The sequence below is a fragment of the Colletotrichum godetiae genome, assembly GCF_030913485.1.
Source record: "Colletotrichum godetiae strain CBS 193.32 chromosome Unknown BDP55scaffold_23, whole genome shotgun sequence".
Classification (NCBI taxonomy): Eukaryota; Fungi; Ascomycota; class Sordariomycetes; order Glomerellales; family Glomerellaceae; genus Colletotrichum; species Colletotrichum godetiae.
In genome coordinates, this window is record NW_026851271.1 from 13372 (window position 1) to 39294 (window position 25923).

The 25923-nt window shown below is 51.6% G+C and overlaps 8 protein-coding genes across 8 annotated transcripts; 4 read left to right on the forward strand and 4 right to left on the reverse strand.

The window, feature by feature from the left end:
* Positions 1-799: 799 nt before the first annotated feature.
* Positions 800-1208, forward strand: BDP55DRAFT_632509 (uncharacterized protein; the record flags this gene model as incomplete). Its single annotated transcript, XM_060572435.1, has 2 exons — positions 800-877; positions 948-1208. 2 exons carry the CDS (start codon positions 800-802, stop codon positions 1206-1208), a joined length of 339 nt encoding a protein of 112 aa, XP_060428859.1.
* A 2207-nt stretch (positions 1209-3415) lies between these two features.
* On the forward strand, positions 3416-3914 carry BDP55DRAFT_729107 (uncharacterized protein; the record flags this gene model as incomplete). The annotated part of the gene is made up of 2 exons (XM_060579526.1): positions 3416-3617; positions 3685-3914. 2 exons carry the CDS (start codon positions 3416-3418, stop codon positions 3912-3914), a joined length of 432 nt encoding a protein of 143 aa, XP_060428860.1.
* A 253-nt stretch (positions 3915-4167) lies between these two features.
* On the reverse strand, positions 4168-5840 carry BDP55DRAFT_694277 (Tannase/feruloyl esterase; the record flags this gene model as incomplete). Its single annotated transcript, XM_060577331.1, has 4 exons — positions 4168-4503; positions 4579-5105; positions 5169-5319; positions 5376-5840. The coding sequence occupies 4 exons, from the start codon at positions 5838-5840 to the stop codon at positions 4168-4170; spliced, it is 1479 nt and encodes a 492-aa protein (XP_060428861.1).
* Positions 5841-12874: 7034 nt separating this feature from the next.
* On the forward strand, positions 12875-15316 carry BDP55DRAFT_665220 (flavin monooxygenase-like protein). The gene is made up of 7 exons (XM_060575018.1): positions 12875-13016; positions 13071-13199; positions 13257-13285; positions 13339-13369; positions 13424-13703; positions 13755-13881; positions 13931-15316. Exons 1-7 carry the CDS (start codon positions 12977-12979, stop codon positions 14867-14869), a joined length of 1575 nt encoding a protein of 524 aa, XP_060428862.1. The 5' UTR covers positions 12875-12976; the 3' UTR covers positions 14870-15316.
* A 577-nt stretch (positions 15317-15893) lies between these two features.
* Positions 15894-17830, reverse strand: BDP55DRAFT_163295 (uncharacterized protein). The gene is made up of 2 exons (XM_060565702.1): positions 17820-17830; positions 15894-17743 (listed from the first exon to the last, which is right to left on the reverse strand). The coding sequence occupies exon 2, from the start codon at positions 17414-17416 to the stop codon at positions 15923-15925; it is 1494 nt and encodes a 497-aa protein (XP_060428863.1). The 5' UTR covers positions 17417-17743; positions 17820-17830; the 3' UTR covers positions 15894-15922.
* An 814-nt stretch (positions 17831-18644) lies between these two features.
* Positions 18645-19187, reverse strand: BDP55DRAFT_632514 (uncharacterized protein; the record flags this gene model as incomplete). Its single annotated transcript, XM_060572436.1, has 2 exons — positions 18645-18739; positions 18803-19187. 2 exons carry the CDS (start codon positions 19185-19187, stop codon positions 18645-18647), a joined length of 480 nt encoding a protein of 159 aa, XP_060428864.1.
* A 713-nt stretch (positions 19188-19900) lies between these two features.
* BDP55DRAFT_768870 (heterokaryon incompatibility protein-domain-containing protein) lies at positions 19901-22087 on the reverse strand (the record flags this gene model as incomplete). Its single annotated transcript, XM_060581037.1, has 2 exons — positions 19901-21805; positions 21874-22087. 2 exons carry the CDS (start codon positions 22085-22087, stop codon positions 19974-19976), a joined length of 2046 nt encoding a protein of 681 aa, XP_060428865.1. The 3' UTR covers positions 19901-19973.
* A 2130-nt stretch (positions 22088-24217) lies between these two features.
* BDP55DRAFT_632516 (uncharacterized protein) lies at positions 24218-25694 on the forward strand (the record flags this gene model as incomplete). Its single annotated transcript, XM_060572437.1, has 2 exons — positions 24218-25091; positions 25156-25694. The coding sequence occupies 2 exons, from the start codon at positions 24218-24220 to the stop codon at positions 25692-25694; spliced, it is 1413 nt and encodes a 470-aa protein (XP_060428866.1).
* Positions 25695-25923: the final 229 nt, after the last annotated feature.

The window sequence follows — 25923 nt, forward strand, 5'->3', positions numbered from 1 at the left end:
TCTCTACCGCATGGTCCGCGGTTAGCCGTCGATGGTCTCAGGCAGCCGGCGTGATGAAGCGGTCGTGGCGTAGCGTGCCGAGCCGATGGGAGAAAATCAGAGCCCGTTGACGCAATACTAGCAAAAAACTAGTAAGTCACGTACACGTTATCTAGGTGTTTGGAAGGGAGGGCTCTAGGTACTTACATGTAGCGAGTCTGTCGTATTATAGCGGTTGCGTCTCATCGTAATTGAAAACGTATTTCATATCAGCTCGTTCCGGTATGCAAAGTTGCCGTTTATGGAGCTGTGGTCTCAGAGGCACCGGAGGGGAAAGTCTTGGACGTGCCCGCAACGGGGGACGAACACCGCCGATCTCCCGCAACGCGCGAAGCCAAGACCCGACGATACCCAGAGATGATGGCGACTTTCGGCAGAAAGACAGCTCTGTCCACTCGCGGGGGAGGATCAATCTCGTAACAGAGAGAAGTTGCGGAGGAACCTGGCTGAGGTCGCACTTTAACCGGGCTGGGGATGTCTCAAGGCAGGATCTTGGCACACGATGATGGCGGCCCCTAGATTCCTTCCCCGTCGTGATGATATCCGGTGAGCAGTCGAAAGGTGTGATCGAAACCCCGCATGACGGAAGGAAATGTCTCGAGGTTATATCGAGTTGAGGAGGTGCGATGGAGTATAAGAAGGTAGTCACGATGACCAATGTAGTAGTTGCATCTGTCCTGACACCTCATCAGCAAACTTACACTTACAGCATCATCACACCTCTCATTTACCTTACGATACCTAAAGCCTAGTCTCCAAGATGCGCTTCAGCCTGTTCACCCTCTTCTCCTACGTCGCCAGTGTCCTAGCTGGGCGGTACATCGTCTTCTTGGCTCCTGTAAGTCTCTTTCTCTCAACGCAGCCCCGTTAGATATTGTTGTCTTCATACTGACTAATACCGAAAACAGGCAACCAATATTGACCAGTTCGTCGACAAGCTCCGTCTACTCGACAGCGATCTCAAGGTCATCACCAAGTGGGACAACCCTGCGCCTGGTCTTTATGGTGTCGTTGTCGACACCAACGTGTGGAATGTCTGGTCCCTGCGCAAGTTCCGCGAGGTCAGACTTGTCGAGGAGGATCGGATTGTCACGCTTACCCCTTTGCCGACTGCGGGCTTGCCGGCGGAGCCCCAAGACACCCCCTTCCCTCTGCCTGGCTGGAGCTGAGCGGATCACCTTGCGTGAAAAGCTTTCTACATTCGCGTACTAGGTAGCAAGGATGATGCGGAATCGTGGCCCACTTGCTTTAGTAACGGCTGGATCCTGTTCTGGAAGCAATTGCTGGTGGGTTGCGTATAGTGGGAGCTCTCAGTGGTCAGCTTGGCAAACTCTATGTCTTGTTGTAGTCAATGCTCGAATTGTAAACCAGTGATAAATCTACCATTGTGACATTTGTCCCCAGCGGAGATAGGGAAGCCTAATTGAGTTATTCCACGGCCCCGTCTTTCGTGAGGCGCAACGGAAATGATATTCCGTCCAAGTAAGTAAAACAAGGAATGTATGCAAGTAATTTCAAACTCGCCATTTTGATGCCACGGACAATGGATGAAGTCACTTGTAGCTCATTTAGAAATACAAACCCGACTGTGTAACTTTTACTTTCACTCAATTTCAGCAAATAGGCTTCCGTCAGTTGTGCATATCGCATTTGGGGTCTAAATGGGTATCTCATAACGGAATGGAAGGCCGAAGTAAGTCCACGTCATCACGATTGGAAAGCGAAGTGTTGGTATTCCTATCACAGGGATTGGTTCGAACCGTGGGTGACGAAGAGGTCAAAATCGATATATATTTAACTTCTGCGTAAGGTGTAAAAGGGAGGTTCCAACCGGAGGTTGGGCAGACCGTGGATCTCGTAAGTACGGTCTGGAAGTGGCCCATGCGCGGGCCCCCCTGGCCTCTAGGTCGAATTGGACTTCTAATCCGACACGAAGTCAATAATATGGACTCCCTGAACCCATACATCCACTGTCTTTCAACCGTTGTGGAAAATCCCGCCTAAGTCCACTGCCCGTCGGCATATCTCCAGCGTAGGAAAAGAAGCACGCGACACATTAATGCTGGAAATCAGTTTGCGACATCCGCAAGTAATTGATCTCCAACTACTTACGTAGGCGCTTACTCTAGGTAGCCAAAGATCTTGATAATGAGACGTGCACTCGTTCGAAAGAATGAGTTTGCCCCAAGAGCCTCGTCTGCGAATTCTCTGGTTAGTTCCAAGGGATACGTGTTTGGCTTGAAATGCTTGCAGCTTAAGCAATCCCAAGAATCGAGGACTAGTACCATACCATGCCACCAAGCGCCTGGATACGCGCACACACGCACGGCAGATGAAACGACTCCTGATGACTCGATTATGACCCGACACCGGCGTATCCGGACCTCATTCAAATTCCAGCGTCCTTATACGGATGAGGCTGCCGCTCAACCGGCTGGGCGAGTGAGGGGTTCCTTGTCTTATTTGACATGAACTGGAGTTCGAACTGAGTCGAAGTGTCGATCTTCCCCCACATCTATCTTTCCTTGACGGTAAGCGAGGCTTTGCGAATTACAGACTCGGGTTCGGTAAAGAGAGTTTTTGTAATTGAGAACGGGTGACGGCACGTCACTCACCACCTCATACAAAAGTTTTACAGGTGGAAGTCTTTACCTAACTTATCATTTTCGTCTGAGCCTTGCACTGAATGAGGACTCTTCTTCAACGTTGACGAAGAGCGGGTATCCACCGTCTATGGGTAAAGTGATCTGAAGTCGGCTTCAGATCCAGTGGACGACTTACGAAGTACTACCAGGGACTCGGTAGTAGATAGCAACCACTACATATCACTCATGGTTATGTCTAGTTTCAAGTCCCAAAGCTTTAACAGCCTCCTCCCACCGGGACAGTACAAAGGTCTTGATTTCCAGAATACTGATAAGTCTGACTTGGGGGCTCCTGACTCGCTCATCCGAGCTGCAAAAGGGACTGCGCAATAGGAGGTTCCGCCGATACGATTCGTGCTATGGCCTTAGGGACAGGTGAACCTGGCGCACAGGCCGACGGATACAGCGACGCCGGCACTTAGCCCAAAGTCTAATAAAGATATCGCATCGGCCGAGAGACTGGATGAACCATAATGGACCACTGATTGATACAGATTGACGGTTGTGCAAGCCAAGCCGGGTATGCCCGTCTTGCAAATCTGCTTCGAGTAAGAGCTTTCAGTTCAATAATAGTAATGGCTATCGTACATCCATCTATAAGAGAGAAATGCTACCCAAAGTTCTCTACAGTTCTTGACTAGAAGGACCAACAGATCCGTTCAACACACTCTTTGGCTCATAGAACCCATCACACTCATTCGTTACATTCTTTACCTACACTCATTTTCAAAATGCCTTCGCTTTTCTCTGTGGTTCTTGCCAGCCTGATGGCCTCTCCTATCCTGGCCGCCATCTCCTCCCCCAACTACGTGCCATTCGAACTTGAGAAGCGCGACTGCGGCTTCAGCTACTGCGATTGCCAGCGCGTTCAGTGCAGACTTGACTTCTGCTTTGACGACCACGTCGACCCCTGGATTTTGGTCGACAGTGCCAGTAAGTCACCATCCTCAACATTTCACTTGTCTTCTCTGATCATGTCACTGACCTTTCTACCTCACAGTGAATGGCTACTACGGAGTCGACTGCGGCCAATTCGATAACTGGGCACGCAACGAGCCTGCTGAGTACTGCAACAATGGCCTGCGCAAGGGAAACGCTCTCTTCTACATCAACCGCAAGTTTGGCTCCCTTGGAAAGTCCTTCACTGTCGACTACAAGAACACCAACGCGGCCGACCCCCACCGTGGCTCTGTTTCCGGCAGTTGCTACCCTGTCCAGGACGTGCAGTGAAAGTGCCACTCCAGATACAACGCCGAGAAGCACGATTGCTCGAACAGCTGCAGCGACTAGACGACCACATCGAAGGGACAACTTCTACACTAGGTAGCTTAGGAAACCTTCGATTTGCCCGACTAGGTGGTCATGCTTGATATGTTTTGGATGTGCGCTGCCAATGATACCACATAGAAGATAGAGGATTCAAATTCACGACAATAATCGGCCAACCGGTCGGCCATCCAACAAGACCAATGACCTTGAGTACTTACAAATTGCCTTCACATGACCAGCATTGTGTTCCTAGCGCCCTATCACAGGTTGAATCAACAATGGCCTTTTGCGGGTATGGACACACGATGCGGCCCTGTACGTCTCCTTCTGGAATTGTGACATTGACGGGTGTGTGGTCTGGTGCGGTGCCGTTCTCTACCCACGCGCGTAGTTGATCAAACAGACTAGTTGGCTCTCCGCTTCTTCCTCCAGAGCAATGGCCCATGCCGGGTACCTCGAAGTGGCGATAGAAGTCGTGGACTTCCGGAATTAGATCGGAAACTCTGCTGTAGTACTTGACGCTTCCCTTCGGAGGGAGAAGCTCGTCAACCTGTGTGAATGACATATGTAAGCATTTAGCTAAGACCGCAGGTAGCTAGACTTCATGTGATATGGGTCTACTTACGAGGCCATGGAAGGTAATGAGCTTGCCGCCTGCATCCCGAAAAGCAGAGAGATCAGGGTCATCGGTGCCAATGATTGAGTTGTACCTCTGCCGCCCTTGGTGTGCTAGCCAGTCAAACTCGACATGACTGAGGTTGGAAGTGTTAATGCCTGGATCCCTTGCGACAAACAGAGAAAGCCATTGCGTAGCGATAGACAAAGGGACTCCTCTGCAGGGCCCTGGAGTACAATTTGTCGCCGCGACGCCGACAGTCAGGTCGGTACCAGGGTTCAGTCCAGGCCACAGCTGCAGGCCCTGAGAATCACGCATCCCCTGCCATGTAGTATTGACAACAGCTGCAGCAGCATGACTGATTGTAGGTGCCCCCGTGCAGTTGCTGTCCACACCCACCATATCGAAAGGATTGAAGGCATCTAGACAAGCGTCGACTTCTCCAATGATGCCGTCTTTCACACCATCTAGATCATCACACGCAGAGACCGCGGCCGCTGCTATGGTCGTGACTTCGCAAGCATGAGGGTACTGCCCTACCATGTTCATGAACTACTGAGGCCACAGCATGCTGGGAAAGAAATCGGTCCATTGGATACCTGGAGCACCGGCGGCAATGCCATCGTACTGCGTTGGATAGCGTTGTGCCAGCATAAGTCCTTGCCGGCCACCCTGGGAGCAGCCATTCCAATATGAGTAGTCTGGCCCGCGACCGTAGTAGGACTTGATAAGAGACTTTCCAATGACTGCCTGCACGTGTCGAGACTTAGAAAGGCCAATCGTCCTCAGGTGGTTGAATAACTTACGCCGTCATCAAGAGATACAGACGCAAGGTTCTGCAAGTTGTAGAGGTTGACATTTCCGGGGCTGAGGAGTGCCCAAGAACTTACGTCGAAAGAGTTTCCGAGCCCAGCGTCAGTTGTAATTGTTGCGTAACCATCTCCAACTGCTCCGCCCATGGCGCTATAAAAGGGGTCGCTTCGACCCGCAACCCAACCTCCACCCCCGACAGCCTGGAGACGCCCATTCCATTCCTCTGCGGGGAGCCAAGATTCGAAGGTGATGATATCACCTTGACCTGGGTGCGTGTAGGTTACCGTGATGTTGCAAAAGCTCGCGTTCTGCACTTCAATTGACGGCTGTGTGAAGCGAACAGAAGAAGGGACAGAGATGGTATAATTGGCGACAAGATTTGCCTGTAGAGAAAGGATCTCCGCCCCGATCAATGAGACATTCCCAAACGTGGCGGGGACGCAAGACAGTGCCGACATTTTGAATGGAGATAAGCTTGCGATGAAGAGATCGAAGAAGTTGAACACGGCAAAGCAACGCACAGCAAATTAAAAAGTCTGCTCAGATCGCGGCTTATGTACTTATGCAGTACCTTTTACTTGGTGTCGTCTCGTATTACACGACAAGATCGTGCTGGTAGGATTGTGAAAATCCCTAAACTTGTCAAGCGTGAGAATGTTGAGCTGGTTTGCGCACATTAATCACGGCTCCAGGCATTCGTTGTAGCTGTAAGATCAGGACCGGCTAAATAGGGTCCTGCAGAACTCTCATTGGCACCTAAGCCCTTGATCCATTCCATAGGATTTGCATCCCAGTCCGAAGCCCTCAGAATGTCTTAGATATTGTCGAGAAAGGCTTGAGATCTCGGCTCTCGGTAAATTTTGAGCCTGACAGGGCAAGAGAACCCAGAAGTAAGAACAGTATGATACTCGCCGGTTGAGAGCGGGAAATGACCTGCCAGGATTTATTTTGATAAAAAAAAACTTCGCAGCCATTACAAAATCAGGTACTCAAAAGAAACGAATGGTTGCTGGATCAGCACTTCCCGAGCTTGATCGCCTTTGAGCCAGGCATAAGCCCTAATCGATGTGGGAAGCCGTTCAGCCTGGTGATAATAATGCCTGCATTGTATAACACCTACTATTTACTCGAGCAATACTAAACGCAGACAGACAAATGTGTTGCCCTACACTCCTTCGGACTAAGCAACTTCCCTCTCGCCTAATTTTTCTTGGCATCTGCTGTTAGTGAATGAGTGAGCCTACCACCAAATTACTAACAGCCGAAAACTCTTCACCTCCCCTTGCCGGAGCCCGCATCCGCGATGGCCTCACAGCCGCCGTCGGGCACCGGACTGATGTCGGCCGACCAAGCCGACCCCGAACCAGGCTCCGGGACACCTCCGGAGCCGAACCCCACCTCAAGAGCTAAGCGACGCCGCGACGCCGAGGCACAGCCGACCCGGCCCAGCCTAACGGGAAGCCAGCTTGATGCCACCACCGACGCCCCTACCTCGGCCGAGGGGCCCGCAGCCTCTACCGCATCTGCTCCGAGCGGATCTGCCACAGGGTCCGTCTTGACAGCCCTTGCAGAAGAAGCTAGACAGTACGAGGCACGGAAAGACGTCTTTCTGACCATTGCACGGTCCGTCGACAGCGTTGTCGCCAGCTTTGACGGTTCTAGAAAGCAGATCGCGAAAGAAGCCACTGCCTATGTCATTCAAACCCTCAAGAGACTGATCAATCACGAGACAAGCCCAATAGCGGCCCGGAGTTGGGCGGCTGTCGTCGCACCGATGGCGGGCAACACCACTGCGGCGACCCGGAGCGGCCAGAGCTGCCAGAGCTCTGCCCGCCCGAAGGCCACACTCCCCGCCGAGGATCAGCCGCAGGCGCAGCCGAAGGAGGACCTCCGCATCTTTGCCCGCGTCCCGGAAGAAAGCTTAGCGGCCGCTCGGAAGATCGCACCGTTCGCCGTACGACAGATCGTCTGTAAGGCCGTTGGCCTGGGGCTAGCGGACCTTCCCCACGTCTACCATATCAGCACAGGTTACTCTCTGAAGCCGCGAAACAAGCAAATACAGGAAAGACTACTTGCAAGTAAGGCAAAGCTGGCGGAATGCCTCGGCGCCCACCAGGTCGAGACGCCTATCAAGTGGTACACTTACGTTGTGCCGCGATGCCCAACAAAACTACACAGCATTGGCGGGGACGTCCTGGACCCAGCCACACTCGTTGAAGATGAGGTCTTCGCACAGACAGGACAGAAGCCTGTCCTTGCTCGACCGTCCCGCCTTGGGCCCAACCCAGTCACGAACGAAATATCTTGGCTCATATCATTCACATCAGAGGTCACGCCCTTCAGGCTCTTCAACCAAAGCGGCAGATCTCTGCCCGTCAAGAAACGAAGGACGCTCATCCGACACGACCCCGGCTGCCAGGGCTACCACTCCAACCGGTTCTGCGGACGACGACCGATCTGCAGCAACTGCGGAAGACCTTCCGATTCACACGAAACGGGACCCTGCATGGCCAGGCCCCAATGTGCCAACTGCTGCGGCCCCTTCCAAGCCAGCCACACAGACTGCCCAGCGAGGCCCTCGGCCGTAAACGGCGTCGTCTCCCTTCCCGGTCGAAAGGAGCGGGCTCGGATCCGGAAGGCCGGCCAGAAAGCATCGGACACTCTGTACAAGGCTACTCGATCCGACAGTAGCCAGGAGGCGGCAGGCGTCCCTACCTCCACCAGCCAGAACCAGCAACCCGGCGCCAAGCGCGCGCGCACGAGAACGCCCTCCGCAAGCTCGATCGTTTGCCTCGGTGACGGAAGCACTGACAGCAGCAGCATGGATGAAGACGAGGCGGACGAAGGCGAAGGCGAAGACTCCCCCGACAACACCTCCATCGACCGTCCCGTGCTACCCATGCCAAGCAGGAGCCAACGGGCAGCACAGAAGCCAAACTACAACGTCGCGAATGCCTACACCCACCTCGAACTCGACTCGGAGACGTAAGCCGAGAGCGGCGACCCCACGGATGCTACGCGTTGCGCAGGGCAACGTCGGAAAGATCTCCCCGGCGCACACGGCTTTCCTGCAGCTCTGCTGGGAGGCTCAGATAGATGTGGTCCTCGTCCAGGAACCCTGGACGGGCTGGAAGGACGGAAACGTGCAACTGAACACGCACCCGGGTTTCGACTCTTTCGTCCCGGTCGACTTCTGGGACAGCGAAGGAACCAGACCAAGAGTATTGACCTACACACGCAAAGGGATAGGGATGACGGTGGAGCAGCAGAGGCCTGTCCACACGAGAGACGTACTGTGGCTGGTGGTCGACAAAACGACGACTATCGTCAACGTGTACAGACAACCCCGCGACCCCCACAGCCGCACAACAGGGATACTGCTAGAACTCAAACCCCCGGAGCGAGCTTTGATCGCGGGTGACTTCAACGCGCATCACTACTCTTGGGAGCCCGGGACGAGGAACGGGAACCGGGGAGATGACATCGCAGGCTGGGCAGACGGCCACAATCTCTCTCTTATCAGCGAAGTTGGGGTGGCAACCCAGGATTGCGGACATGTCCTGGACCTGGCTTTCTCTAATATCCCTTTTGCGCACGCGCAGGTCAGCCCACAGCTACACCCGGGAGCTGACCACGAGGCCATCGTGGCCGTCATACCACTACTCAAACGCCCAGTGTCACAGGGAGAGGGCCACCCGCAGCCACGGCCACTGTCAGTGCCCGACTCGGCGCTGCCTCGGCTGAGAGACCTGATCGAAGGGGGGCTAGCTGCGATGCCCAATCTGGGGGATCAACCTACTCCGGAAGACCTGGACGGGCAGGCAAGTCACATCGTCGAGCTCTTCTCCCGAGCCATTGAGGCGGTCGGCAAGAAGAGAGGAAAACATGGTAAAGGCGCGGCTTGGTGGACGGAGGAATGCGCAGAGGCCCACAGAGCATACCGTGCTGCCCGCAACCAACAAGCCTGGGAGACGGAGCAAGATGCGCACCTTTATCTAATGGAGAAACGAAAGGCGTTCCTGAGCACGGTGAGGAAGGCTAAGCGAGCATACTGGGCCGGAAAGATCGATGGAGTCGCTTCAGACCGGGACCTGTACCAGATCATGGGTTGGCGGAAGGCGAGCCTACTGACCAGAGCACCCCCATTGGTTGTGGACAACCAGACGATCGAGGATACTAACGAAAAGGCTCAAGCGCTTCGGGGAGCCCTTCTCGACAGGTTTAGTGCGGAAGATGACGCACCGGGTGACCCGTTTGACGTACCCGTCGTCCCGAGGCGAGCGATTACTTGGCAGGACAATGTTAGCGGAGAAGAAGTGAAGACGGCCACCTTAACAAAGACAACGACCCCTGGTGTGGACGGCATCACAACACGCCTCCTCCAGGCATGCTGGGATGTCATCTCGGAACCGGTCAGGCAGCTATTCCAGTCCTGTATGCGGGCCGGCCACTTTCCTCTGCCCTTCCGCAGAGCTGAGGTGGTCATGATCCAGAAGGCCGGCAGGGATGCCTCCAAGCCCGGGTCCTGGCGGCCGATCGCGCTCCTCTCGTGCCTGGGCAAGGGACTAGAGCGACTGATAGCCAGAAGGATGGCGTCCCTGGCGATTGTCGAGCGCATCATCAGTCCGCAACAGATCGGGGCTCTACAAGGCAGGTCAGCCGTCGATCTGACGACCTGCCTCACCCACGACATCGAGATGGCCCTCCTAAAAGGACTCACGGCGACACTTCTGACTATGGACGTAAAAGGGGCGTTCGACTCCGTCCTTCGGAACCGGCTCGTCATTAGACTGCGTCAGCAGGGATGGCCACATGGCCTGACCAGACTGATCTTTAGCTTCTGCTGCAACCGCACCGCTAGAGTCCGACTGGAAGAAAGCACAACGGAGTACTTCCCGCTGTCATGCGGGCTGCCTCAGGGGTCACCACTATCTCCCATTGCCTTTCTGCTCTACATCGCAGAGATACTTGAAGACGACCCGAACGCGCGATTCGGGTACGCGGACGACATCGCCACTCTGGCCATCAGCCCCTCCCTGGAGAGCAACGTCGCAATACTCAACCGAAGCGCAGCCGGCATTCTCAGATGGGGCTTGGAGAACAAGGTCTCCTTTGACCCGAGCAAGTGCGAGGTCATCCACTTTACTAGGAAGCACGGCCAGCCAGCGGAGCTGCCAGAGGTCCGGGCGGGGGATTTGGTGGTCAAGGCCTCGACGAAACCTGTACGCTGGCTGGGTGTCTGGTTCGACAAGAGACTGTCCTTCCGGCACCATGTCGACGCAAAAGTAGCTGCAGCAAAGAGGGCAGCTCAACATCTGAGACAGCTTACGAACACAAAGAGGGGACTCCCAGCGGCCGCCGTGCGAAAAGCCGTCGTCTCCTGCGTACTGCCGATCGCGCTCTTCGGCGCCGAAACATGGTACGCAGGTATCACGAAGCCGGCTTCGAGACGCCAAGCGGAGACAGACACGAATCCGCCTCTCCAAGGAAGACCCGTCAACACAGGCCAAAAGGGGCTCGTGCAGAAGATCGACAGCGTCATTACAGCGGCAGCAAGGGCCGTTCTGCCTGTCTGGAGGACAACGCCAACCAGTAGCCTCCTCCGAGACGCCGGCTTACCGTCAGCCAAAGTCGCCTTAGAGGGCGTCCGCTTACGGGCCGCAGTCCGACTACAGAGGATTGATCGCCGACACCCGCTAGTCGCGCGGCTCTCCCAGCAGGGACAGCAACAGACGAGACTACAACGGACGGCTGAACTTCTGCCAAGATGCGGAAGACCAGCGTTCCTTCAATCACAGTACCTGCCAAGCTCACAGGATCAGATAGTAGTTCAATGCAAAGAAGAGGCTGCGAAAGCTTTCGAGCGCTGGCTAAAGACAGTACCGGAAAGCCATATGATCGTCTTCTCGGACGGCTCCAGGGCGACGAACGGAGCCGTGGGGTACGGCTTCGTCATCTACCGAGACTCCAAACGCATAGCACAAGGGTGCGGCCGACTCGGACTAGCAGAAGTGTTCGACGCCGAGGTCGAAGGGGCGCGAACCGGCCTCAGAAGGGCTCTGCTCACCAATCGCGGTCATCCAATCCACATATGTATCGACAACACCAGCGTTATACAAGGCATCCGCGGCAAGGCGCCGGACTCGTCACAAGACGCGTTCCTCGAAATCCAAGAAGCGGCCAGGATATTTGATATACGGACGCACTGGTCCCCGGGACACCAGGGCATCGAAGGAAACGAGGCCGCGGACCGGCTGGCCAAAGAAGGAACGACACTGCCGGCGCGGATGGGTCAAATGGCAACACTAGCGGGCATCAAGCGGCTTGCAAGGGAAAAATTACAAAGCCAGCACAGGAGATGGTGGTATAAAGAGCGAAGGCCGCGGTACGCGGACTTGGGGCTTGAGGCAGCTCTGTCCAGCCCTCCTGAACTGGCCTTGCCGCGGGCTACGTTACATCACCTGCTGGCGGCACGATCGGGTCACGGGGACTTCGAGCAATATCACCGACGTTTCAACCACGACGACGCTCTAATGATGTGCTCTTGTGGAGAGGCGAAAGACGTGGACCACCTGGTCTACTGTCGACTAACGCTGGCGAGGAGGCAACGGTGGCCGACCCTCCACTCTCGCAGTATGCCCGAGCCCATAGGCCCTATGGGATCTCTCGAGGCCTACTTCAAGAGATTAATCACCGACCCACGAGGCTTCGAGGCCTTTCTCCGCGTGACGGACTTCTTCCAGAAGATCTGTCTGCGGTAGCAGCATCCACACCTACGTAGATGTGAGTGCGGACTACAAAGAACCTCCCGATTCCAAGGGACGATTTGGGAAAGAATGAAACTGGGGCACCAGCGGGAACCGGGGACAGACAGAACGCGTAGTGGCCACAAGGCATGATTTGGAGGACGATGTAAAGAGACGACGTACTGTAGAGTAGGTAGCCTTGGCTCACGGCCCTCCACGCCATATACCCTTCGGGAGGTCTGCGGTAAGGGCTCTAGCCCGGCCGCCACGGCGTTAAATACAACAACAACAACAACAACAACCTTCGGACTAAGATACAGGTCGAGCACCTCATCGACGATCATCAACTAACATTGGTTATCGACGGCGTGCAGTGTCCACCCATAGTTGAAAACAATTTAAGCCCTTTCTGACTAAATGAACCAAGAGATTTGAGTAGCTGACGCCGATCTCGGATGATACTATCGTGCGGCCACTTGCATCTCGGAGAAGTGTGTTCACTGACGGACTTACGAGGAACGGCAGTGCTTACCTGTCGTAGTACATCGCCGCTGACAGTCAGAAGTGAGATCAGAGACACCAATCAGGCGTTGCCGTCATATCGCCTCGCTTAATTACGTTGTGAATTCGCTCCTAGGTGCGCTTGGCTAGGTGCTAGTGGACGCCACAGCGGAACAGCGGAAGTAATGACATGACTTTCAGCCCTCAAGGTTTCATGAGTTTAGGCGCCCACGTTCCACACCACGAGACTCGCCAAGGCCCGGAGAACTAGATATTACGCGTGAAACCCTGACGATGCCTGGCTAGAGACATCGTGCGTGTCTTGCCTCTTCAATGATCTTTCTACAATGGAACCTTCAAAGAAGAAAGTCGCAGTGATCGGACTTGGTGAGTGTGGTAAACGTATTGGGGATTCAAATTCTTTATGCTGATATGCAGTAGGTGCCTGTGGTATTGTGTCCCTGAAGAACCTTGCCGAAGAGGGATTTGAAGCGATCGGATTTGAGCGTAATCCCTACATTGGTGGTCTTTGGAAGTTTACCCGAGAGGACAAAACTTCTGTCTTGCCAAGTAAGTAGCAGAGTCCGGGGAAATACGTTATCGAGGCAGACTGCTGAACTGGTGTAGCAACTATTGTCAACATCTCGAAAGAAAGAGTGAGGCTTGTCAGAGTGTTCAAATATGTACAATGCAACTCACGCATCATTAGGGGTGTTTCACAGACTTTCCGTTTCCTGATTGTAAGTCTATCAACTAAAGCTTGAATTGAGATGTCGCATTCTTATAGCTCGTAGCGACAACGAGCCAACCCTCGGCCGCAGAGGTATCACAGTATCTCGAAGACTATGTCGATCACTTCAAGTTACGATCAATGATGCGCCTCAACACAACTGTCACTCATGTATTGCATGATGATGCACTCAACAAATGGATCATCGAAATTTCTAATTCTCCCAAAGAAATCTTTGACAGGGTCATCATCGCGACGGGAATGAACCAAACACCCAACTACCCGAGCGTCAAAGGAATTGACCAGTTCAAGGGCGAGACGCTTCACTCCAAAACTTACAAAGGGTCATTAACACCATGAAAGTCTCATATTTTGGTTGCTAATATAGAATCTAGCCCAGAGAGCTTCGTGGGCAAGAAAGTGTTGGTTTTTGGCTTGGGAAACACCGGCGCTGACACCGCAACATCACTTGTCGGTCACGCAAGCGAGATCTATGTTTCCCATAGGGAAGGTGCTCTCATTGTAAGTTACGATCCCCGCCCTGTCAGCAACCAGTCTAATCTACTGTAAGCTTCCTCGAACCACCAAAGGTCGTCCGATAGATCACACACTCAACATTCGCTTTCTCACATTCCAACGACTTCTTGAGCGGTTCTTACCCACTCTCTCTGAACGTCTTTTCAACGCCTTCGTTAAGAAGTTGCAGGATTCTCCTTTCAAGATCCGCCCTGAGTGGAGACTCTCACCAGCACCCTCGATCAAAACCAGCACCCCTGTCGTCTCGGATGAAATCGTCCCAGCGCTTGAGAGTAGAGAGGTTAAGTCTGTACCGGATGTAAGTAGGATAATCGGGCCGAACGAAGTTGAGTTGACGGATGGAAGGCTTTTAGAGGTGGATGCCATTATCTACTGCACTGGATACAAGCCCAACTTCAGTCTGCTGGATCACAAAGCTGATCCATCGGCGCAGACTACACCGAAGTGGACAGCGACCCAGGGATCTAGGGGTAAACCGTTGCCTCGTTTGTATCAAAATGTTCTGTCACTTGAGTACCCAGACTCACTTGCATTCATGGGATGCGTGGCATTTGCAACTGGGGCTTTTGTTCTGTATGACCTAGCATCCATGGCTGTGGTGCAGATCTGGAAGGGAAACTCGGCTCTGCCACCCCGGCATGAGATGGAGCGGGCTGTTGACGAGCACCACGACTGGCTGTGTGATCTTGCAAAGAGAGGTAATGTTCACCCACAGCTTGTTAATGGCCATTCTTGGTCTGCATGGGCGGACAAAATGGCTGGAACTGGTGTCGACGAATATCTAGGGTGGGGTTGGAAGGGATGGCGTTACTGGCTCAAGAACCGATCTTTCTGCAACCTCCTGATGGGTGGCATCTATAGTCCACACATCTACCGGTACTTCGATGGAAAGCGGCGTCGGTGGGATCGATCAAGGGAAGCGATTGAAAAGATGAACGACAATGTTTCCAGAAAGAGGCCCAAAACCGAATAGCACGGAGCCGCTCCTACTCAATGTTATTGTCTACTTTAGCTACCTACGCCAACGTCAAATGGTGTCCTGTAAGCCATCGGCGTCTCGGCCCCCGAATCGGGTCATTGATCCTGTCATCGGGGCGAAACGATCACTAGGCCTTATTCATGAATCATGCCGTCTGGTCTATCAAGAAGCTGCCTCGGCGCTAGGTGCAGTGACTCCTGTTGCAAGTCCATTCGCGGCTAGGATACGCAGCGCGGCCGCTCCGCCAGTCCAGTACACTTCAGTGGTGGTACCCAATGCTACGAATGGAGCGGTATGCTTGTCGGCAAACCAGATGCCTTGCTGGGAAAGACCGGCTCTCATTGCTCGCACGTCAATATCTAAATCAATTTGTTAGCTTCTGTCTACCCTAGTATCGTTCTATTCCTTTGTAATGATTAGCAAAGGGGTATCATCATCCGAGTATCACTGGCAAAGACCGCTTCTTTGTGTTTGTTCGTTTGCCTAAATGACTTCTCACATCGGCCTCACCCCAAAACGGCAAAGGTAGAACCTCTGTGTGATGTACTATAAGTACTATGCCGAGACGTGGAGTGAAAGTTTTCCAGATCTGCGTGCTCAGCTCAATACGTCATTTGTAAATCTTCCTCTGCAACTTTCAGCCGATTTTTCCTACCTCATACAGACCTCTTTGCTCCAATATTGCATCTGTTTGCCAGATCAGGTAGCAAGGTGCCACAAAAGCCTCGTCTCCTTCAGAGCGACGCCATCGGTGGTCTGACTGTCTTCAAACACTGAGTGCCACACCAGCGACTGTCTGTAAAACTTCTCTATGAGTATGAAAAAAATCCGAAGGGTAAGAATACTGGAGCTGAACAGAAAGCTTGTTTTCATGACTTCTCAAGGGAAGCCAAGACTCGAGGCAATATGGGGTTTCAACCGTAAATGCTAATGAGAAGAGTCTATGATAGGAATCAGCTAGGGGCAGACATTAAAAAAGACCAAGAGAAGGGATTCTAGAAAAAAGTTTAAAACTAAAAAACAAGTTCTATCGGGTATTTGATCTGATCACACCAAAGATATCTTGCGAATCTCCAAGCCATCTGGGCTGTTTGACCTAAACCGCTTCTCCAATTCTCCGAACATAACACCGCCTACATAACACGGACACACGACAAAATAACAACCACTATCCTCCTGTACCCGTAGGATTAGGGGCAGTCTACATCCAGCCAAAATTGCGACCAGGTCTCCTCGTTTAATTTGGGTAAGACTTCTGCCAATGTATCCATCCGTGGTGGAGAATATAGTAGTCAAGCTGCTGTCGGTCGATTCTTCAGTCCTCAATTTGAACTCCTCACGGAGCCAGTATAGTTGCTCAGGGTCCTCTCGTTGAAGTCGGAGATACTCTTCGATGAGGGATTGCTCAGATAATGGACACAATTCACCAACAATTGACTCAGTGATAGCCAGGGCTGAGCCACATGAATCCTCAGCACGCAGCATGAAGGCCTCATGAGTAAAGCCAAGAGCAAGTCGAAATAATCTTTCCCTTTTGCGCGTACGTTCCTCCGTATTTGTACCCCCGTGAAATGTTGCATTTTCGAATATCATCGCTTGGAAAAGTGCTTCAAGGGTAGGTTGCTCAACTTTGGCGTCTGTTTGTTGGACTGCGAATTCTTCAAGAACATTTCTTCGCCCTGCTTCTCCTTTCCCCAAAGCAACGTTCTTTGATACTGGGTTCAACAAGATGCCTTCGGTTTCAAGAATATCATGGCAGGGTGCGAAAATCTTCGCCTGCAGCGGCAGAGAGAAATGCGTCCCTCGAGCTGCATTGAAGTAGTTCAAGTAGCTGGCTGCCATGTACTGGATGTCGATACCACTAGCACCTCGAAAGTCAGGAACCCAAGAGGGGAGATCGATGTTCTCTCCATTCTCCGGACTCCAAAGCCCAGAGGTGAGCAAGATGGACAGATCTTGATTTTGTTCAATGAGATTTCTGGTGGAGGCGATATACAAGTCGCGAGTAGACATTGTATAGTCAGGCGATAGGAAGGAATCTCGATCGCAGACACCCAGCAGAGCAAATATCTTATCTCTGGGATCCTTTGATTGCAGTCTTCGCGTTGGCTGCAATATATTGGTTACAAGGCGAGCTTGTTTCTTTGTGATACAGAACTGAGCGATGCCGAATAAGGCTTTCCGGAGCTCGAGCACCCAGGTTTCCCGGCCTTGAAGCTTAGCCCAATCTTGAGTGTGAGCAGAGAGTCTGTCCAGGCGTTTGAAGGCAGACCATTCCGCTTGAAAGGCACCGCAATGGACAGTCGCTCTTTTTGACAACACAATCTCCTGGAAAACCCACATTCGACTCCAGTAAGGTCTCCTCAGCAACGTTATCAATGCCTGAGCGCTACTATCTTCCCTGGTAATTCGTTTGATGATGTGTTGAGGGCTCTCTATCCTTGCGCAGTCGTTGACAAGTTCCATTGCCATAGCGGAGTCGGGAGATGCTTCACCCAGCCAGATTCTGACATGATTTGCCCACCTATAGATGGAACCCATTCGCGCCACCTGTGCGTTTCGTTCAGACACGTTACCTTGGTTGATGCATATGCTATCAACCCATATGGAAACCTCCTCGTCGCGTAGGCGAAGGTGCTTCAAACCTGCCAGCAGACCCTTGTAACGTTCATAGGAAATCCGTTAACAAGGATTATACCATTATCTGTAGGGTCGTCCCAAGTGTATGACAGTGCATCATAGATAAACGAAACATCATCAAACAGCCCAACATGAAGAGAGGCGGTAATCTGTTCATCGATCGAGGTAGCAGGACGAATCTTCATGAGGCGCAATTGATTGGACTTAAGGGGAAGGGACTCATAAACTCTGCCACAGTCAGCGACCGGAATTCATTGAGTGCTCAGGAGCACATGAAGAAAATAGAAGAAAGGTGAGGACTTGCCAGGATGAAAGGTAATTTTGGGGTTCTGGACACTTTCGATGTTGTTTGGGAGCTGGTTGAGGCCCAATTTTTGCCCCGCGGCCACAGTCAAGTGGTGGCTCGGGCATCCTAACTCGGTCGCTCGCTGAAAGTACCCTCCTATGAAGTTTGACTCAGTGAAACTCTCGTAGTTCTCCCTGCTGGTTGAAGGGGCGTTGTGGCTTGCGTTGACGTCGGGGTATGAGGTGTGAGAATGGCATGCGTATCCAACGAGGATTGTACGAATCTGAACCACATGTTCTGGTCGGCCGTGGGAAGGGCACTTGTCGATAGAATGCTGATAATACAAACAGCGACAAGCTGAGTAGAGTTATAAAATTCGATAACACATCGCTGGAGTCAAGGAGTCATGTAGGACTGAACTCGCGCACACCGACGAGAAAGTCGTTTTGAGGCTTGAGCTTTGGAATACGCAGATTTGAATGGAAGATCACACCTGTCAAGGGGCTCTAGCTGCAAGCCTTCCGAAAGCTGGTCCCACCGAATTCATGCAGTTTCGCCCGTGGCATGCAGAAGGTTGCAGTTTGATGCAGCAAATCAGTACACTGCCCTCAATTTTCCGGTGCCGGACGCCCTGTCGACGTCTTGGAGCCTGGTTCGTGCACTGCATCGGATGGAAATAGAGCGGCGAAAACTTGTACGTTGAGCAATACATAACTTTTGCAGGAGGATTGCCATCTTATTCGTCGCGCCTACTCCATCGGCGACATCCTTGACACAGTATGGAAAGGGAAGAAAATGTGTGCTTTCAGTGTCGGAGAGTTCTAGGGAGCAGCTTGACAGCATTCAAACAAACAAATCCCAAGAAATTGTCAAGTACTCCATTTCAAATATTTTATCCAAGAGAAATTCGCCTGTGATATCGACCTGCATCTCTTTACCTAGGTGCACAAGGAATTAGGGCTAAGACGGTCTTAATGTTAATACACCTCTCTACCACATACCTGGAATTACTTTATGATTCATGAGTACCGCTTCGGTCTCGTCAACCAATTTGTCGACTTGCCGAGCCTCAAGTGCTACCTCACCCCTCGAGACTTCCATGTGATGTGCCACCTCACCGGTCTTACAACTCGAGTCGTCCGATGTAGAATCACCGTCACAACTGTCCAAGTAGCTCTCATTCTCAAACTCGCTTGCTCGGTCGAAGAAAGACGTGCTGAATGGAACCCATTTGTCACTTCGATGTGTTTGACATGGCATGTCTACCGGCCATTGTCTCAGCTCGATGACGTGGTCCTGCTGCTCGCGTTCATCACAATATCTAACGCCCATTTCATCGTAGACACACTGGCATTCGCGGTGGACCATCGACGGTTTCCAACACATTGTGACGAGCTTTGTAGAAAACGCTTCGGTCTTTGTGACGTTGTGTTAACATGAGTTCCGGACTGAATGGTTGAAAGAATATTGATGTTGAGCTGGGTTAAGTTCAATAAACAGAGGGTTCTAGTTGACTTTAATTTAAGACACTTTATGTACCATGCTTGAAGGATCGGTTTGATGGGCGGTCTCAAAGCCCCGCCTTGTAAGCGCGCGCAATTAATCCAAGCTAAGGAAGGGGCTGACTTGACTGGCTACCATTCCACAGGCCACATTAGTAGCCAAACACCAACCAAATATCTTGGCTTAGTGCAACAGGTGAGAAACAGCCTATCAGGTGATTCATTTGAGATGAGTTGTGCAGCGGCCCGGGGCCCGATTGAAGTTTGCGGGCTGAGCTGGGGAAAGATACTGGCATCTATTGGAAACGACGAATTTGTGGTAAAATAAGGTGCCAACCCGCAACATTCGATTATTCTCGGCCACATTTATCACCAATCTCATCAACATCATAATTGGGTTCAATTATGCGACTAAACTTGAAGGTATTCTCCTCCCTTCCAAAGACGTATGGGAGTTGGCCCAGAACAAGATGAAGAAAAGCAGACTCAGAATAACAACAAGACCTCTTGTGAAGTGAGAAATTAGTCATAATAGAACTATTCACGACAGACCGCTAAAATACATATAGGTTACCCTGAACCTCCAACAGGTGCCCCCTAACATCCCAAGAATAGAGAGATAATCACAGTTATATTATGATCCCGCTGCAATACTCATGCCTCTCCCCACCTATATCAATGGGATGTCTTGAGTCGTCAAGTGACTACTAGTACTCTTTTCATTCATCAACTCCCCATACATCATGCCACTGATGTAACAAGCACCGATAAACTCAAATCCCAGCTCTTGTCTTCTCAAAACCACTGGAAAGGGGCAACCAAACAATAAGGCAATGACATCGCCAGGTTGTGCAACGACGTTGCACCGTCCAATCTTGTTGTCGTCAGAGACAAACATGCTCGAGGCTCGTCCTGACTTCAACAAGAATTCCTTCATGAACGATTTGTAATAAACGTCGAGCTGAGACGGATCGGTCCTCTTGATCGATTCGTAGAAAGCGACGTAGGGTAAATCGCTGCCTCCTTTGGAACCGAAAAGTGTGTTGAAGTCGACATTTCCGTCTTGCTTCCTAGGGAGTTCGTTGCCCATGTGTGTTTCCAAGTCTCGCATAAAGCCAAGCATATGGTTCAAACGTTGATGTTGCTTTGTGGCGATTCGAGCTTCCGAGTCCTCTCCAGTGTACCCATTAGTGTCGAATATGAGACTCTCGAACAGCGATTCGATCTGAGGTTTGCCTGAAAAACCAAGGTGATGATCAAGCTGTCCAAATCGCAGAACCGAAAGCAATTGCTTCGGAGTCTGCGCATCTTTCAGGACTGGAACCGTGGTCTGAATCGTATCCAAAAGGAATCCTTCGGCTACGAATACCCCATCGGCATCCCCCGCTGTATGCCCCTTCAAGTACGCTTCCATGTAGCGCTTCCCTTTGGTGGCATTGAAGGTGCCTGCGTTTTCAATCCCGTACCCCGTGTATATATCCACACCTGTTGAAGAACGAAAGTCTGGAGTCCATGAAGGGAGACCGATATCAGGTTGGTCATCTGGGTTTTGAGACCCGGCCAGGAGAAACAAGGCCAGGCTTCCCGTTTTCTGAGCGTAGTGTCTGGCGAACTCGACGTAAATATCGCGTAGCGACTTACTGTAGTCGACGGACAGATACGGAGCCATATCGCACGTACCCATGAGGGCGAAGAGCTTGTCGCGCGCCTCGGTCGCTTGTAATGGCCTCGTAAGAACGAGAATGCGCTCCAAGTTGTTGAGAGCTCTCGGACTGATGGTGAACTGTGCCGTGTTGAAGAACGCTTTACGAAGTCGGATGGTCCAGCCTGGAGGGTTCTTCCGGTCTCTCCACAGGGATGACTGGGAGGTCACCATATCCAGGTACTTGAGGTGACCGAAAGGTGTGCTGAATTGGCCACACTGAACCTGTGCCTTTCCTGAAAGGAGGATTTCTTGGAACATCCAGATCCTGCTCCAGTATGGCCGTTCAAGTAGCTCGGTCAATCCAGCCGACCCACGATCATCGGCGCAGATCTTTTTCACGACTTCTTCGGTGTCTTTGTTGCCACAGCTATTAGCGAGGTCCATACCCGCTTCAGTATCGAGGCTAGCTTCGCCAAGCCATATCTGTACACAGTCTGCCTTTGGGTAGATGACGCCCATCAGACTCACTTGGACCTGTCGCTCCTCTATGTCCATCTGATTAATGCAGATAGCGTCAGTCCAAATGACGAGTTCGTGGTTCTGGTGACGAAGATTTTGAAGAGTGATGGACAAATTCCTTGTCACCTTTAACTCGGCGTCATTGACAACAATCTCAACAGTGTCGTTGGGGTCTCCCCATCTATAAGAGAGAGCGTCGTAAGGAGCCGAGACTTCCTTGGATTTGGGATCGTAAGCAACTACAGAGAGCCTAGCAACAATTTGCGACGAGAAAGAGGTAGCTGGCTCCACGTGAAGGATGCGGAACTCGTTACAGCGAAGAGGTACAGGTTGATACACTTAGTTTCGACTACGTGTTAGTCTTCATGTTGGGCATAGATGAGAAGTCAATGCGGAGCTTAAGTACCTGGATGAACCGTTGCGTGAGATACAGCCGAGGAGCTGGCTGCTCTGATAGGGGTTATCTTTGCGACTCGAGTAGTTGCTGAAGTGCTAGCCGTCTTTAGAACTGTAATGGCCCGAAGAGCGAGCACAATGGCGTGAAGATTCGTGGCAGGGCTGGACGGAGGCTTCGATGCTAGAGATGTAGGCGGAACCGGCGCCGGACCATTGTCGTGCATTGCCGCATCCTCTTTCAACAAGTCTAATGGCTGCAGAAGACTGATCATGATATTTAAACAGAATGAAGGAGAGAACTTGTGGAGCGCGAGCTTGATTTTGAGGTAGACGATAAACAAGGCAACGATTGTGTAGAGCTGCTCGCAGCTTTGCTTTGGGTGAGAGGTATGTCTCGAAATATTCATTAGTATTGATAACCACATGACTTAAAGCGAATGCGATGAGTCAATTTATGAGAACAACATCTCTTCTATTGTCGGTGATTTTCCTCCTAGCAATTGGCAAGTATTTTATGGCAAGTCGAAACGCGCGGCTATGCGAAGCGTTGAGGGTGGTGGTTGGCGATGCATCGAAACCAGCCCAGCGTTTACACGGGGTCTCAGTGTAGCGGATATGAAACTCCAATTGGTCCTCGGTTCTCGGTGCCTTAGCCTTTACGGCGCGTCCAACGCTGTTGGTAGCAGAATCGACATGGGAATGGGGTTGCCTGATGAAGGCCCTCAGCGCCACTCTCCCGCATGATAAGCTCGTTGGAACCAACACGGATACCAAGCGCTGCCATTCATCTGTCACTGAAGGTAGAAGACCTGAACAGATTTACTTGGACTGGCAAACCGCAATATGTCTTTTAATCTCCTGTATCACCCGAACTGTCGGGCGCGTCAATGGTGAAGTACTACGATGTGATGAAAATGACATGATGTCGAAAAATCGAGATGATGCTCGTGCATTGACACAATGTTTTCTACTGATGAGTGGAAAACCTGACAGGCATCATGTCAGTGCTTGACATGGTAAGATGGCCCCCAAGTACAGCGGTAATGCTTAATGCATCCAGCGGACCAGTGCTAAAGTATCTCCGCAAACCTACAAGATGCGCCAAGCGTGATTATCAAGCTGTCGCCGTAACGGATTCACCAAGAACAAGGTGATTCTATGACTGTTGATGCCCGCGGTATCTCAAAGACAAGTAGTAAAATAAACGTTCATTGGGATTTATTATAGTTGAGCGGGGTACTTCCATGATGTATATCGCATGTTCAGTCGACAGGGACATCCGTGATGCTTATTAGTTAAACTACTAGTAACCAGACTCAACTTTTGTTCGATATATCACTTGCGAAATATTTGGTAGCAAAACATGGTCTAAGAACCGTGATTCGATCACAAGCATGGAAATAATAGTTTGACGATGCGGGCAGAAGGAAGTATCGTAGGATACGTAGGAATCTTGCTAGCCGGAGTCGAAGTATTTCTAAGAACGGTCAATCGTCGCAATGCCGATGTAGGCCAACGTAAGCGCGCGCCAAGGCAGCCCGAAGCTTTGGATACGTCTCGACTGAGCATGCGGCCGAAACCGCAACCTGGTTTGAGAAAAATAAGAAAACTAAATTTGACCGCCGATCTCGAAGAGATTGACGCGACGCTGGGTTCGCTGTGATCCTCGACACTGTTGATTGATATGCGTGTCTGTTGACATGATTCTTGGCATTGATTCTGCGCCGCCTCCTTGCGGCGACGGAGTGTGAGAACACTTAATTAGCGCAGTATTATCATTCGCAGTGGTCGCTGGAGTTAGTGAAACGTGACCGCTCGAAGATACAGGGAGAGAGGATGCCATTAGCGTCTCATTTCTGCATCATCCGGACTGTCGGGTTGAGTTCTATGGGCAGGGCGGGAATCTTCATTCAAAGCTCAAGGTATCCATTAAAAGCCGGGAAAACGGAAGAGTTACACGTCCAAGGCCAGGTTAGCACTTCGGAACACTTTGCAACGATTTTGTCTCAGTTGTTGAGGTAAGAAATCCTTATCGTTACTCAGAAAGCGCGTAGTCGTTAGCCTAGATAAGGTAAGGTAGAGGTAACAAAGATGGGCTGTCAAAATACGAATGCTGGAGACTTGCGGGCCTAGTGGCCTGTGGCGACTTAGCTCAAGGCCCTGGTTTACTGGTCTGAGCGCAATTTCGAATGAGCTTCGAACTTTCCCCTCATTCAACTACAGGCCATATACAGTGCCGTCGGAGCCAATCGATGCCATCTTTACGACGGTCGAGCAGCCAAGGGAGAGCAATTAAACACGGATGGCAAGGCTCCAACAAGTTTTGACGAAGATCAGTCGCTTCCCTGAAAACAATGAAGAGCAAGCGGCAACCTCACGGCCTAGACCCCGATGGAGTTAAACACCAGACCGAGTGTGCTGCAGTTCGGGGCGCGTCCGCGTCCAGCCAACCACGAATAGCTAAGCGCTTGACCCTCGAGGGCCTACCTGCGGAACTTCATCTACAAGTCCTCCGCAATTTATCGAACCTACATGACCTTAGTGCAGTCATCCATGCCTCGCCCTCGTTGCATAGGTGTTATTTCGCAGCAAGGCGCGGAACCCTACTGCACCACCTATCAAAGACCTTTCACACTCATCGCGTCCTCGTTGATGCGTTTGCGGTTCATCGGCTGGCCCTTCTACGCGAGTCAGGTGGTGAAAAGACGACTGAGCTGCTCGAGATATTCATGGACACATGTTCAAGGTTGCAGTCCGATCCAAGGAGCTTTAGAGCTACATGTACCGTTGATGACCTTGCTGGAATCGCACGGTTCTACTCGTCGACTGTGGAGCCTCTGAAGACAGACTTCTACGAAGAATTCCATTGTCACAAGAGATCAATGCGGGTGGAGGGGGGGCACCGTAACAAATTGAGCACCACAGAAAACGTTCGCATGCTGCGTGCGCTTTACCATTTCGAGATCTGGTGTAGTTGCTACGGCGTTGGGAGTAGCGCCGTCCAACTGCTACCGATGACGACGAATATCGAGATGCTGCGCTTCCTGAACAAGCACTTCGAGCCTTGGGAGATCGAAGAACTGGCGTGCATTTATGTTCGAATCCGGAACAGATTGTCCCGGCTTCTCACATACCGTGCCGATAATGGACCTCATCGCTTCGACCGGCCGGCAGAGCTCAAGTTCCACAAATTGTCAACGCCGGAATTCTCTGATCTCTCCAATACAAGTAAGCTAAACGCAATTTCCACGATGTCTCTTTTACTACTGACCGGGGCCTAATCTTCAACTAGACACATTTTGGTACTTCGTGGAGACTGTGGCATCGCGTGGCCTGGAACGCTTCCGCACAATGAAGAAGTACGATGAAATCCTTCCACCTATGCAGAGTGAGCTATCCATCGCTCTCCGAAATCTCAAGTTCCAAGGAACTATCATGCAAGAAAAGTCAGACGACGAAATTGCCATGATGAACCTTCAACTTTCTGGTGGAGGTGGCAATCGCCTCGACGAGGTATTTATGGAGACCACTCGATGGGATGAGGATGTTGACACAGATCGCCACATCGCCGAAAAGGATCGTAGGGAACTCCCCTTCGATGGGGACAAAGAGAACGGTCCGCCGTTTGGATGGGTCTTGCTATGGGGCGGCACTTATAGTAATAGTCCCGGTGGACGCACACCGGATACTCCCTTGAAGGATTGGGGTTATGTCTTTTGGGACAAGGAGAGCATTCCCGATTCTGTACACTTGATCCTGAATGAGATGTGGAATGGTGGTCTAGATCCAAGAGATCATTGGGAACCCGGACAAGCCGATATGGACTTATAGCTTACCTTGGACATCATGAAAGGGGGGCTTGTCCATACCAGTAGTAGTAGTAGTAGTAGTGATAGTAGTAGTAGTAGTAGTATTTAACATCATCAGGGACAGGGGCATAGGACCCCGATCAACCAGAGCGCCCTCCGGGGCATACGATATGCGATGCCGCCCCTAATGGGCGTATAGCAAGTCAGATGGTCTATTAATATACACTTTTCTTCTCGTGCCCGGACCAGAT

Excerpts from the sequence above, each read along its gene's own strand:
- BDP55DRAFT_665220 (XM_060575018.1), top strand. The coding sequence starts at position 12,977 with ATGGAACCTTCAAAGAAGAAAGTCGCAGTGATCGGACTTG. Across the intron at positions 13,017-13,070 it reads AGTCGCAGTGATCGGACTTG|GTGCCTGTGGTATTGTGTCC; the intron begins GTGAGTGTGGTA and ends GATATGCAGTAG. Across the intron at positions 13,882-13,930 it reads ATAGGGAAGGTGCTCTCATT|CTTCCTCGAACCACCAAAGG; the intron begins GTAAGTTACGAT and ends ATCTACTGTAAG.
- BDP55DRAFT_163295 (XM_060565702.1), bottom strand. The coding sequence starts at position 17,416 with ATGGGTTCCATCTATAGGTGGGCAAATCATGTCAGAATCTGGCTGGGT.